The sequence below is a fragment of the Leopardus geoffroyi genome, chromosome B3, assembly GCF_018350155.1.
Source record: "Leopardus geoffroyi isolate Oge1 chromosome B3, O.geoffroyi_Oge1_pat1.0, whole genome shotgun sequence".
In the NCBI taxonomy this organism is placed as follows: domain Eukaryota; kingdom Metazoa; phylum Chordata; class Mammalia; order Carnivora; family Felidae; genus Leopardus; species Leopardus geoffroyi.
In genome coordinates this window covers 81,498,785-81,512,587 of record NC_059337.1, presented here as the reverse complement: position 1 = coordinate 81,512,587, position 13,803 = coordinate 81,498,785, and the positions used below count along the sequence as shown (strand labels likewise).

Here is a 13,803-nt window from a genome sequence, read left to right as displayed (position 1 = left end):
GATCCACATCTGCCTGGATCCAATCTCAGTGACACATCTAATTAGCTATATGTCCTTGGGCAAAAACCTCTGTGAGCCATAGTTTCTTTATCTATAAAATGGGGTTTATGGCAGTTACATTGTTGTGAAGATTAAATGTGCTTAGTATGTATAAAATGCTTAAAAATCATATCAAGTAACTATAAGTGTGCCCTTTTTCTGTCGTATTTTATCATTCCAAATACAAATTAGTTTTTTTTCCCCTATAATTTAACATTTCTCTAATCAGGATGCATCTAATAAGTGATGGCTTCTTAGAATTACTTTATGCCTGGCTTTGTCAGATTCTTTCCCAGAGGTTTCGTATTGTTTCTCTAATAACTTGAGGCATTTTCAACCTGAGGGAACTTTAAATTGACTTCCCTTTTAGAGGTTTTTGGGACCACTGGTGGTATGAATTCAGGTTGGAAAGCTACATGGGTAACAACTTGTGATTCATCTTCTTACAGAGGTATTTTTCTGCTTTATGTCAGTGCCCAAATTGATAGATGCACATTTCCTTGCAATTTATTTCTAAATTGTGGATTTATATTTCATTTGTCTTTCTCCTAAGAGAGAGTAGTCCTTTGGGGTCCCAGCTGTATATAGGATTCTTATATTAGATTCATCCTCATCTTAGTTGTTTTTCTCCTCTTTTAGTGCTACATAAAATGATATATGGTATAGTTGGTGTGGTATTAGATTTGCTGATATTAGGTATCATCACTATTATTACCATTACTATAATCCTTTCTGAGACATCTCTTCTACTTTCATGGCTTTAGTTATGTTAATTATAGCTAGAGAAAAGTAATAGGTTGAAGACTTCTCTTTGATTGATATTCCTAGTTTGGGGTGGGTGATTTTGTGGGAGGAAAAGGAATTAGTAAAGAGGAAAAATTATCATGATACAAACCCTTAAAACAAAGTAGGTTTAGAGGGAACATACCTCAACAGTACAAACGCCATATATGAAAAACCCATAGCTAAAATCATACTCAATAGGGAAAACTGAGGGGCGCCTGGGTGGCTCAGTCGGTTGAGCGTCCAACTTCAGCTCAGGTCACAATCTCGCGGTCCGTGAGTTTGAGCCCCGCGTCGGGCTCTGGGCTGATGGCTCAGAGCCTGGAGCCTGCTTCAGATTCTGTGTCTCCCTCTCTCTCTGCCCCTCCCCCCTTCATGCTCTGTCTCTCTCTGTCTCAAAAATAAATAATTTAAAAAATTATTTTAAAAAAATTAAAAAAAAAATAGGGAAAACTGAGAGCTTTTCTCCTAAGGTCAGGAACAAGATAAAAATATCCATTCTCACAACTTTCATTCAGCACAGTACTGAAAGTCCTAGCCATAACAATCAGACACACAAAAAAATTAAAAGACATCCAGAATGGTAAGGAAGAAATAAAACTTTCACTACTGGCAGATGACCTGATACTCTATATAGAAAACCCCAAATACTCCACCAAAAAACTAGTAGAATTGATAAATGAATTCATTGATGTTGCAGAATACAAAATCGATGTATAGAAATCTGTTGCATTTCCATACACTAATAATGAAGCAGGAGAAACAGAAATTAAGAGAGCAATCCCATTTACAACTGCACCAAAAATAATAAAATACCTAGGAATAAACTTAACCAAGGAGATAAGAGAGAGTATCCGACTCTGAAAACTACAAACACTGAAAACTCTGAAACTCTGAAATTCTGAACTCTGAAAACTACAAAACACTGATGAAAGAAATTGAAGACTACACAAATAAATGAAAAGATATTCCATGCTCACGGACTGGAATAACAAGTATTGTTACAATGTTCATACTACTCAAAGCAATCTACAGATTTAATGTAATCTCTATCAAAATACCAACAGCATTTTTCATACAACTAGAACAAATAATCCTAAAATTTGTATGGAATCACAAAAGACCTGAATAGCCAAAGCAATCTTGAAAAACAAAGCTGGAGGTATCACAATTCCAAATTTCAAGTTATACTACAAAGCTGTAGTAATCAAAACAGTATGCCGCTGGCACAAAAACAGTCACATAGATCAACAGAACAGGATAGAAAGCCTAGAAATAAACCCACAATTTTATGGTCAATCTTCAACGAAGGAGGTAAGAATATGCAATGGGAAAAAAACAGTCTCTTCAAATGGTGCTGGGAAAACTGGACAGCTACATGCAGAAGAATGAAACTGGACCACTTCCTTACACCATACACAAAAATAAATTCAAAATAGATTAAGGAACGAAACATGAGACCTGAAACCATAAAAATCTTAGAAGAAAGCACAGGCAGTAATTTCTCTGACATTGGCCATACCATTTTTTTTTCTAGATAGGTCCCCTGAAGCAAGGGAAACAAAAGCAAAAACAAACTATTGAGATTACATCAATGTAGAAAGCCTCTACATAGCAATGGAAACAATCAACAAAACTAAACAACATACTGAATGGGAGAAGATATTTGCAAATGACATATCTGATGAAGGGTCAGCATCCAAAATATATAAAGAAATTATACAACTCAACACCAATCATCATCATCATCATCATCATCATCATCATCACCATCATCCAGTGAAAAAACAAGCACAAACACAGACATTTCTCCAAAGGAGACATGCATTTGGCCAACAGACACATGAAAAGATGATTAACATCACTCATCATCAAGGAAATGCAAATCAGAACCACAATGAGATATCAACTCACAAATGTCGGAATGTCCACAATAAAAAACACAAAAAACAACAAGTGCTGGCAAGCGTATGAGAATAAAAAAGCCTCATGCACTATTGATGTGAATGCAAACTGGTATAGCTACTGTGGAAAACAGTATGGAGGTTCCTCAAAAAATTAAAGATAGAATTACCATTTGATTAGGTAATTGTACTACTGGATATTTACCCAAAGAATATGAAAACACTGGTGGTTCAGTGGTGGTTCAGTTCAGCTCAGGTCATGATCTCCTAGTTTGTGACTTCAAGCCCCACATTGGTCTCAGAGCCTGCGTCAGATCCTCTGTCCTCCTCTCTCTGCCCTTCCCCCACATGTGCTCTCTCTCTCTCTCTCTCTCTCTCTCAAAAATAAAAATTAAAAAATTTAAAAAAAAGAATATGAAAACACTAATTTCAAAAGGATACATGCACTCCTATTTTTATTGCAGCATTCTTTACAATAGCCAAATTATGGAAGCAGTCAAATGTCCATCAATAGATGAATGGATAAAGAAATGTGGTATATATATATATATATATATATATACACACACACACACACACACACACACACACACACACACACAATGGAATATTAATCATAAAAAAGAATGAAATTTTGTCATTTGCAATAACATGGATGGAACTAGAGAGTAAAATGCTAAGCAAAATAAGTCAGAGACAAATACTAGAATTTCACTCATATGTGGAATTTAAGAAACAAAACAAATGAAAAAAGGGGAAACAGAGAAAAACCAAGAAACAGACTCTTAACTATAGAGAGAGAAAGGTGAGGGTTACCAGAGGGGAGGTGGGTGGGAGGATGGGTGAAATGGGTGAAGGAGATTAAGAGTACACTATCCTGATGAGCAATGAGTAGAGAGTTATTGAATCATTATATTTTATATCAGAAGTTAATATAATGTTGTATGTTAACTACACTGGAATCAAAATTAAAATTAAAATTAACAAAATACCTTCAAAAAATTTTATATGAAGTAGCACAATATAAACCTTAAGAAGAATATGAAAAGTTAAGAAAGCTTATTACAATCCCTAAAGTAGCCACAAAATAATAATATATGAAGATGTATGGATAAAAAGTCAAGAGAAGAATTTAAATAGAATTTTTTGAGTATTTCATTTATCCAAAAGAAAATAGAAAAAAAAAAAGGAAGAAAAAATAGATGAAAACTGAGAAAAAAGTTAAAACTGTATACTTAAAACAAACCATATAATTAATTACAGTAAGTAATCCTCTCTCAGTAGGTGACAAAGTAACTAGATAAGAAGTCAATAAAGATATTAAAGAGTTGACAATACTATCAACTTACCTCAATGGTATTTACAGAATATTATCACAACAGCTGAAAAATACAATTTCTTTCTAAAAGCATATGGAACAATCAGAAAGATGGACCATATGTTAGTCCATAAAGTCTCAAAAATTTTAAAAGATTGAAATTTTACAGAGTAAATTCTCTAACCCAAACAAAATTACACTAGAAATAAATACCAGTAAGTTATTTAAAAGATCCCCAAATGTTAGGAAAATTAAACACATACAAAAATTTTAAAAGGAAATTAAAAATTATTTACTTTAAACTGAATGACAATGAAATCACAACACTGGAGAATTTGCAGAATTCTAAGCAATGACTAAAGATAAATTTACAGCCAGAGCACCTGGGTGGCTCAGTCAGTTGAGTATCCGACTTCAGCTTAGGTCATGATCTCTCAGTTCATGAGTTCAAGCCCCACATCAGGCTTGTTGCCCTCTACACAGAGCCCACTTCAGATCCTCTGTCCCTCTCTCTCTGCCCCTCCCCTGCTTCTCAAAAATAAGTAACATATTAAAAAAAAATTTTTTTTAAGATAAATTTATAGTCATAACTACTTATACTAAAAAATGAGAGGGGCTCCTGGGTGGCTCAGTCAGTGAAGTATCTGACTTTGGTTCAAGTCATGATCTCACGGCTCATGAGTTCGAAGCCCATGTCAGGCTCTGTGCTGACAGCTGAGAGCCTGGAGGCTGCTTCAGATTCTGTGTCCTTCTCTCTGACCCTCTCCCACTCATGCTCTGCCTCTCTCTCTCTCTCAAGAATAAATAAATGTTAAAAATTTTTAAAAATGAAATAAAATAGAAAACGAGAAATGTTTAAAATCAATTATCTAACTTTCTAACTTAAGAAGGTTGAAAAAAAAACAAATTAAGCCTGAAATTTAAAAAAGGAAGAGTATAATAACAGTGGAAAACAACAAACTAGGAAATAAACATAAAATAGAGAACATTTAAAAGGCCAAAATTTGATTCTTGGAAAAAATTAACAAAATTGATAAACCCAAGCAAGAAAAATCAAGAATAAAAGAGAGAAAAAACAAATTACCAATATTAGGAATAAAGTGCAAACACCACATCTCATATTCTATTTTAAAAGGTAGTAAGCAATATTATGAACAACCATATATATATATATACACACATATATATATATACATATATATATATATATATATATATATTCTATAACTCAGGTGAAATAATAAACTCTTATGAAACACAACAAAACTGAAAGAAGATGAACTTAAAAGGTGTGAAAAGAATTAATCCTCAGAAACTTTCTCCCAACCAAGTAGGAAAAACAAAACAAAACAAAACATCCCAGCCCCATATTTCCTTGATAAATCCCATAAAATACAAACATTACACCAAAACTAATAATTTTACACCAACACTTTCACAAAATAGAAGAAGAGGAAAGTACTCCCAAACTCCTATTACAAAGCCAAGACAGCTCCCATACAATACCAGAAAAAGACATTACAGGAAAAACAAATTAGGAAATAATATTCGTCGCACATACTGATCTAAAACTCCTTAATAAAATGTTAACAAATTTAATCCTGCAATATATTAGAAGTAATTATAATATTACTTTTTTTTTTTTTTAAGTAGGCTTCACACCCAGCACGAGCCAAATGCAGGGCTTGAACTCATGACCCTGAGATCAAGACCTGAGCTGAGATCAAAAGTCGGATGCTCAACCGACTGAGCCACCCAGGCACCCCCAATATTACTGATTATAATTAAAATATATCCCAAGAATTTATCCCAGGAATGCAAGGCTGGTCTAACACAGAAAATCAATGTAAATCACTACATTAATAAAATAAAAAACACATGATCATTTCCATAAATGGGGAGGAAAAAACATTTGAAAAAATTCAATGCCCTTTCACAATAAAACCTCTTAGCAAACAAAGAAATGGGAAGGACACAGGGCATCAGTGAAAATCTACCACTATCATTCTTAAAGATGAAATACTTATTGTTACCCTATCCTGCAAATCCAGATGAAGACAAGGATGTCTGCTCTCATCTTTTCTGTTTAATATTATACTTGTGGTCCTAGGCAGTGCAATAAGAAAATGAGAAAATAAGATGAAAGAAATAGATTGGAAAGGAAGCATTGAAGCTGTTTTACTTACAGACAACATAATCATGTGCATATAAAATACCAAGAAATCTACATAATGCCTACTTAAAAATAGAAATACAGTAAAATCACAGAACACAAGGTTGGTTAATATACAAAGCTAAACAGTGTATATTTTATGCCCTAATAGCAAACAATTTGAAATTAAATACAAAAGACAATTCCAATTCCAATGTCATCCAAGAACATAAAATATTTGGAATAAATCTAAGAAGTACAAGACCCATACACTAAAAACTATATATCACTCCAAGAAATTAAAGAAAATCTAAATAAATGTAGGAATATACCATACTCATGGATTAGAAGACTCAATATTGTCAGGATCTTGATTCACACAAAAAAATGATCTGTACATTCAACACCATCCTAATAAAATACTAACATGCTTTTCTGTACAAATTGACAAGGTGATTCTAAAATTTATAAACAAATGGAAAAGAACATACAGTAAGCAAAGCAATCTTGAAAAAAAACAAAGCTGGAAGACTCATACTTTGTGACTTTAAGCTTTCTACACAGCCACAATTATCAAGATAGTATGCTTTTACTGTAAGGATTAAACTAGACAGATGGAACACGAAACAGAGTGCCTAGAGATAAACCCATATACATATACTCAACTGATTTTCATTTACTGTTGTATCAAGTCACTTCAATAGGGAAAGGGAAATCTTTTAAACAAATGGTGCTAGAACAACTAGATAATCTATTATGTGTTTTCTAACTTCACCAAGCAATTAATTTGATTCTGACCCTATCTACACCAGGTACTGTACCTGGTGTAGACAGTGTCACAGCATCAGATCTCACAGGTTAAGGACTCAATCCTACCAGACTACTCCCACTTCAGACACCAATCACAGGTCTAGGTTGTTACCTGTGCCTGGACTGACGGGCTATAAATCAGAGGTTTTCATAACCCCTTCCCTTCAGGTGTGATTAATTTATAAGAGTGGCTCACAGAACTCAGAGAAACATTTACTTATGTTTACTAGTTTATTATAAAGGGTTTCAGAAAGAATATAGATAAATAGCCTGATGAAGAGATACAAAGAGCAAGGTCCAAAAAGGCCCTCAGCATACGAGCTTCTGTCCCCACAGAACTAGGTATGCAGAACCCACAAGGATGTAAATACATTCACCAATGCAGAAGCTCATTGAAAGTTTTCATAGCTTACTTAATCTAAACCACACCATACTTCCCCTTCCCTTTCCCCTTCCCAGAGGTCAGTGGATGGGGCTGATAAAGTCCCAATCCTCTAAACACTTGGGTCTTTCTGGAGACCAGCCCCATCATGAGTCTATCCAGGGTCCCCACTGTAAGTCACCTTACTAGCATGAACTCAGGTGTGCTCAAAAAGGGATTCCTCATAAATGACAAAAGATACTCCTATTGATAACTCAGGAAATTCCAAGGGTTTTAGGAGATTTGTGCCAGGACCCAAGAGCAAAAACAAATATATTTACTATTATACCACAACTATGAAAAAATATAAACCTTTATCTCACTTCCCACACAAAATTTAAGATGTGCAAACCAGAACTATAAAGCTCTGAGACAATAATATATGAGAATATGTTTGTAACCTTGGATTGACAGGCAAAGATTTCTTAGAGAGGACACAAAAAGCATTCAGCATTAAAAAAATTTTTTTTGATAAAATGGATTTCATGAAAATTTAAAACATCAGTTAATCAAAAGGCAAGCCACATACTGGGAGAAATATTCCCAATACATATATCTGACAATGGACTCACAGCCAGAATATATTAAAACTCTTACAACTCAATTATAAGAAGAAAAATGAGCCAATAAAAAAATGAGTAGAAGACTTCACAGACACTTCATAAAGGAAGACACAGTGATATCTAATACACACATAAAAAGGGGCTAAACATCACTGAACATCAGGGAAGCACAAACTAAAATGATAAGAAGATACCATTTTACATCCACTAGTGAAGAGACTGACAACACCAAATGCTGACAAGATGCGAAGCAACTGAAACTCTTATGAACTCTGGTACAAGTATTTATAGCAGCATTATTCATAATAGCCAAAAACTGGAGTCTACCCAAAAGTCCATCAATAGAAGAACAAACAGTATTTGATTATATTCATGCAATGAATACTACTGAGCAATAAAAAGGGACTCATTTACTGATCAGGCAACAAAAGGATGATGTTCAAACGCATTAGGCTAAGAGAAAGAAACCAAATACAACTACATTCTGTAGGTTTCCATTTATATGAAGTGTGAGAACAAGCAGAACTCATTTATGATACTGGAAATCACAACTGTGATGGCCTATGAGTGGGAGATTGAATAAAAGAATGCCCAATGAAACACTATGGGGGATGGAAATGTTCTCTGTCTTGATTGGGGTATGGTTACACAGATATATACACATTTATCAAAAATAACTAAACCATATTTGTAAGATCTCTGCATCCCATAGTATGCATAAGTTTAACTCAATAAAATCTCACAAGGGAGAGGGAAAAAACTTTAAACCAGGCTTTCAGTTCAAGATGGTAGACTGACCATAAGCATTTATCTTCTTCCTCAAAAGAGTAACTATGAAGAGACATGAAAGGAACTTCTATATTCTATTTATCATGTCCTGAATAATTATATAGGTATTTTCACTTGGGGATAATCCATCTAGCTGTGCACTTATGACTTGTACACTCTTCTGTATATATGTTATATGCAATTTTTTTTCTATTAGCCAATGAATCAGGTAGCCTCCACAGTTCACTGCTGTACAGAGCAACTATCGAGCCACTAAATTTTCACAAAAGATGTTAAACTTACCAAGTGTTGGTGTGCTTTCCTAAAGCAAAACAAAAAACAAAAATAAAACACTCCCTAATTAGCAACTCAGATGATAAACACTGGTCACAGTATAGTCCAAAAATATCAACTTTTCACCCCCAATTAAAATGTGCAAATGATAAAAGTAACTTTTAAAAAGACTGTAAGGTGAATATACAGTGTAATGTCCTAATATCTTACAGAGTATCCCAGTAAAATAAGCTATAGATCCATTTTCTCACCTCATCTTTCATCCTGATATTTTGCAGCATGTTTTGCTAAAAATGGACCTTCAGCATTTATGTGAGTAAACAGTAACTTTTTTTCTTAATTTTTTTAACACTTATTTTTGAGAGACAAAGAGCACAAGCAGGGGAGGGGCAGAGAGAGAGGGAGACACACAATCTGAAGCAGGCTCCAGGCTCTGGGCTGTCAGCACAGAGCTAGATGCAGAGCTTGAACTCATGAACCGTGAGATCATGACCTGAGCCAAAGTCAGATGCTTAACTGACTGAGCCACCCAGGCTCCCCTAAACTGTGACTTTTATATGACTTATGTGTCAGGAAGCCAAATCTCCAAATCTCCACTAGGGCCTCTACCAGACTACCAAATTCCATCAATATTTCTTAAGCTTAGTATTTGATAACTGTTGAGAAGAACATGAATAATGTCGGATGACTGACATGATGGGAGTGTGGCTTGAATTCAGAAATCAAAAATGTATAATGCCAGCAATTACCATAATTATTCTATAACTCCAACAGTATTCAGCAGTAGATAAAAGAGGCTGGGTTATGGAAGGACATTGACTGATAATGTGGAATCAGGATCCTGCCCCTCCTCTCTTCCCTAACACGTCAGAATAAAAAAATAATAAATCTGGTTTCTTCTTTGATCTTTTACCTCTGGTTTCATAAGGTTTTCTTCATTTATAAAAGCAGGTACTAAATATAAGTGTGAGTTTCAGGCACAAATTTTTTGCAGCCTAATTAATGTGTACTGTCAGGTTTACTTTCACTCCTCCATGGGAAACTCCCTTTGCCCCTCTCCTGAGGGTACATGCATACTGGGTCTCTCTCGTCTACCCTCAGGGGCTCTTTTGCCAGAGATGTTTTCATCACCTGTTGCAGTCTGAGGTTTAAATGGGTCTTAGTACTTAAAAAGGACACTTGGAGGCAGGATCCTGCTTCCCTTAGAGGACAGCACCAATACTTGGCTATATCTCTGTGTCTCTTATCACTGACTTGGATCTCCAAGACTCTGATCACTTTGAAAAATACAAGTATTTCCATTTTCTTGTGACCATCCATAAGGCTTAGGAAAAAATTTGAATCATTTCCTGTTGAGAATTATAACAGTAACATAGGAAGGGAAAATTAATATTTAGAATATTCTGATGACAAAATCAGAATTTTCCTCTTGGTGTTTCCAAATTCCCACTTTAATTATATTCCCACTTTAATTATAACCTGAATAAAGACTGTTGTAGAATTTCCTTAAAAAAAAAAAAAGAGGCTGAGTTAATCCACACAAATAAAGGTTAAAGATCAAGGTCACAAAGGAATTGGTAAAGAAGGGGTGTTGTTGGGAATACAACTGAAATAGCCAACTATGGGATCCGAGTATAAAAGGGGAGGAAATGCAGCCACGAGACTTGAACGCACTAGGAAAGTAGCAGGACTCTGGGACCAGAGATCAAAAAGCACATTTATCAGAACTTAAGCAGCAGAAGGAAGACAAGATGTAACATTAAAAAAGAGTTTCAGAGTTCAAGACATATTTCATTTACCAACTATTTCAACTAGAAATGAATATAGGAATATCTATGATTAGAATTGTCAGCTTATCACGTAATTCCTGACCCAAAGTAAAATCTGAATAAATAAGGGATAATTGCTGTAAATGGATGGAGAAAATCCAAATTACTTATAATATTTATCTAGAACATAATTAACTACAAATTCACAGCTACTAGAAAAAAATTAAAATTATTTCTATAAATAACATATATCCCATCTGATATTTTTAGATTATCCAATCAACTGTTCTCTTCCTTAAGGATAAATTAAAGTTGATTGGGCAGATATTATATACATAAATAAAGAGCCAGATGTACTCAGAGTAAAACAAAATTTTATTTTGTTCTAAAGCAATTTTAAAACGTGAGCATGATTTATATAATTTTTTTCTACATGCAAGAATGTCTACACTGCCCTTATAACTCAATATTGGCCACAATGAGATTAAACATAAATCTAAAGAAGGCAGATTACTTATAGATTTCATCATCTGACTGCAGACTCTGAACAAAGCAAAAGAACAATATAAAATAAGACATTAAGATTTTCGGTAATCATAAGCAATGGGTAAGATTAAATCACAGACCAGTGAAACTGGTCTTGGTGCCACATAATTCATTATACATCCAGTCGATTAGTTGGATTCTTTTGCAAAACATCTCAAGCCTGACTGCAAATATTAACCACTCTCCAATCAGCAAATGCATTAACAATAATGTGCCAATAATAAAATGACACTTAATTCAATTTTCTTACCTGCCTCAATAGCTTCTCAATAGCTGACATTACCATAAGGCCTCTCCAAACAACTGGTGCAGTCTCTTCAACCAGGAAGCCCATAGACATACTGCAAGAGTAAACCAAAAATATAGCTAATTTACATATATTAATCAATATTATTCTGAAAAGTAACATAAAGTAAAAAAGATATACTTACCAAGCAATACCATAATTCAAAAGAGGCCTCATTAGGTTGTCTGAAGTTAAAAAATAAAAAATACAAAACTCTCTTTTAGAATATACAAACATACTGACTTATTTTCTTATCAAAAAGTGTCAAATTAAAAATACAAATGGGCTATTCAAACTGCTGCTCTTTAACTTCCAACTTATTCATCTCAATAAACAACAGTTTAAACATTATACCAAGCACACAACCAATACTTACAATAGATACATCTAAAAATAGTTGGGATAAAGTTTTAAGAAACATATAATTTTCAAGTGTTTCTAAAAAAATAGCCTCCATAAGTAATTGTATCCATCAATTTTATTCATATATATAAATATATAAATTACATACGTGTTTAGTATGTGTATACATGACAAGTACACATACAAATACACATGCATGCATCTAATAAGTTCTCTATTTTGTATCGCAACATTAATAAACGTCATATATTAAAAACCACAGCAAACATCCTAGTCAATGGTAAAAGACTGAAAGTTTTCCCCTAAGATCAGGAACAAGACAGGGACACTCTCACTTCTGTCATTTTTATTCAACATAATATTGAGAGAGCCAGAGCAATGAGGCAAGAAAAAGAAACAAACAGCATCCAAATTAGAAAGGAAAAAGTTTTCTCTGTTCGCAGGTGATATGATCTTATTTATAGAAAATCCTTAAGATTCCACAAAAAGACTATTAAAGCTATTAATGAATTCAACTAAGTAGCAGGATACAAGTCAACACACAAATATCCACTGCATTTCTACAAACTAACAACAATCTGAAAAGAAAATTATGAAAACACTTCCATTTGTAACAACATCAAAAACAATCAAAAGAATTAACCTAACCAAGGAGATGAAAGATTTGTACAATGAAAACCTCAAACCATTGCTGAAAAAAATCAAAGACGACATAAATAAAAGGAAACACCTATCATGTTCATTGACTGGAAGACTTAATATTGCGAATACTGCCTAAAGCAATCTACAAATTCAATGGAACCCTATGTCAAATCCCAATGACATTTTTTGCAGAAACAAACAAAAAAACCCATCCTAAAATTCATATGGAATCTCAAGGGATCCCAAATAGACAAATCAATCTAGAAAAGAAGAACAAAGCTGAAGGATTCATAGCTCCTGGTTTCAAAACTTAACTGCAAAGCTGAAGTAAGCAAATCAGTGAGGTACCAGCATAAAGACAGATATAAAGACCAGTGGAATAGAATAGACAGCCTAGAAATAAACCATCACATATATAATCAAGTCGTTTTTGACAGGAGGCCAAGATCATTCAATGAGGAAAGGACAGTCTTTTCCACAAATGGTGCTGAGAAAACTGGATACCCACAGGCAGAAGAATGAAGTCAGACCCTTACCTAACACCATATGCAAAAATTAACTCAAAATGTAAATCAACAAGTAAAATAGTAAGCCACAAAATGAGAGAAAACATTTATAAATCATGTATCTTATAAGGGATTCATATCCAGAGTATATTAAATCTTTTTGTTTCATTTTTTTTTAATTCACATCCAAGTTAGTTAACAATACAATAATGACTTCAGGAATAGAATCTAGTGATTCATCACCTACATATAACACCCAGTGCTCATCCCAACAAGTGTCCTCCTTAACACCCCTTGTCCAATTAGCCCATCCCCCCACCCATTATCCCTCCAGCAACCCTTTCCTGTATTTATGAGTCTCTTATGGTTTGTCCCCATCCCTATTTTTATGTTATTTTTGCTCTCCTTCCCTCATGTTCATCTGTTTTGTATCTCAAATTCAACATGAGTGAAGTCATATGATATTTGTCTTTCTCTAATTTCACTTAGCACAATACTGTCTAGTTCCATCCATGTTATTGCAAATGGCAAGACTTCATTCTTTTTGATTGCCGAGTAACACAGAATATGTTAAATCTTAAAACTCAACAACAGCAGCAAAAAATGAAACATAATTCAAAAATGGGCAAAGGAAGTGAA

General features: G+C 34.0%; 1 protein-coding gene across 3 annotated transcripts in view; it reads right to left on the bottom strand.

The window, feature by feature from the left end:
• NUBPL (nucleotide binding protein like) overlaps positions 1-13,803 on the bottom strand; it is a 222,916-nt gene that overhangs the window by 121,794 nt on the left and 87,319 nt on the right. For 2 of the 3 annotated variants that reach the window (XM_045450636.1, XM_045450638.1), the window contains one exon: positions 11,618-11,708. In XM_045450636.1, coding sequence (XP_045306592.1) covers positions 11,618-11,707 — 90 coding nt within the window. In that variant the 5' untranslated portion in view covers position 11,708. Of the gene's footprint in view, positions 1-11,617; positions 11,709-11,798; positions 11,839-13,803 lie in introns of those variants that run through there. The other variant, XM_045450635.1, reaches the window with a different exon arrangement.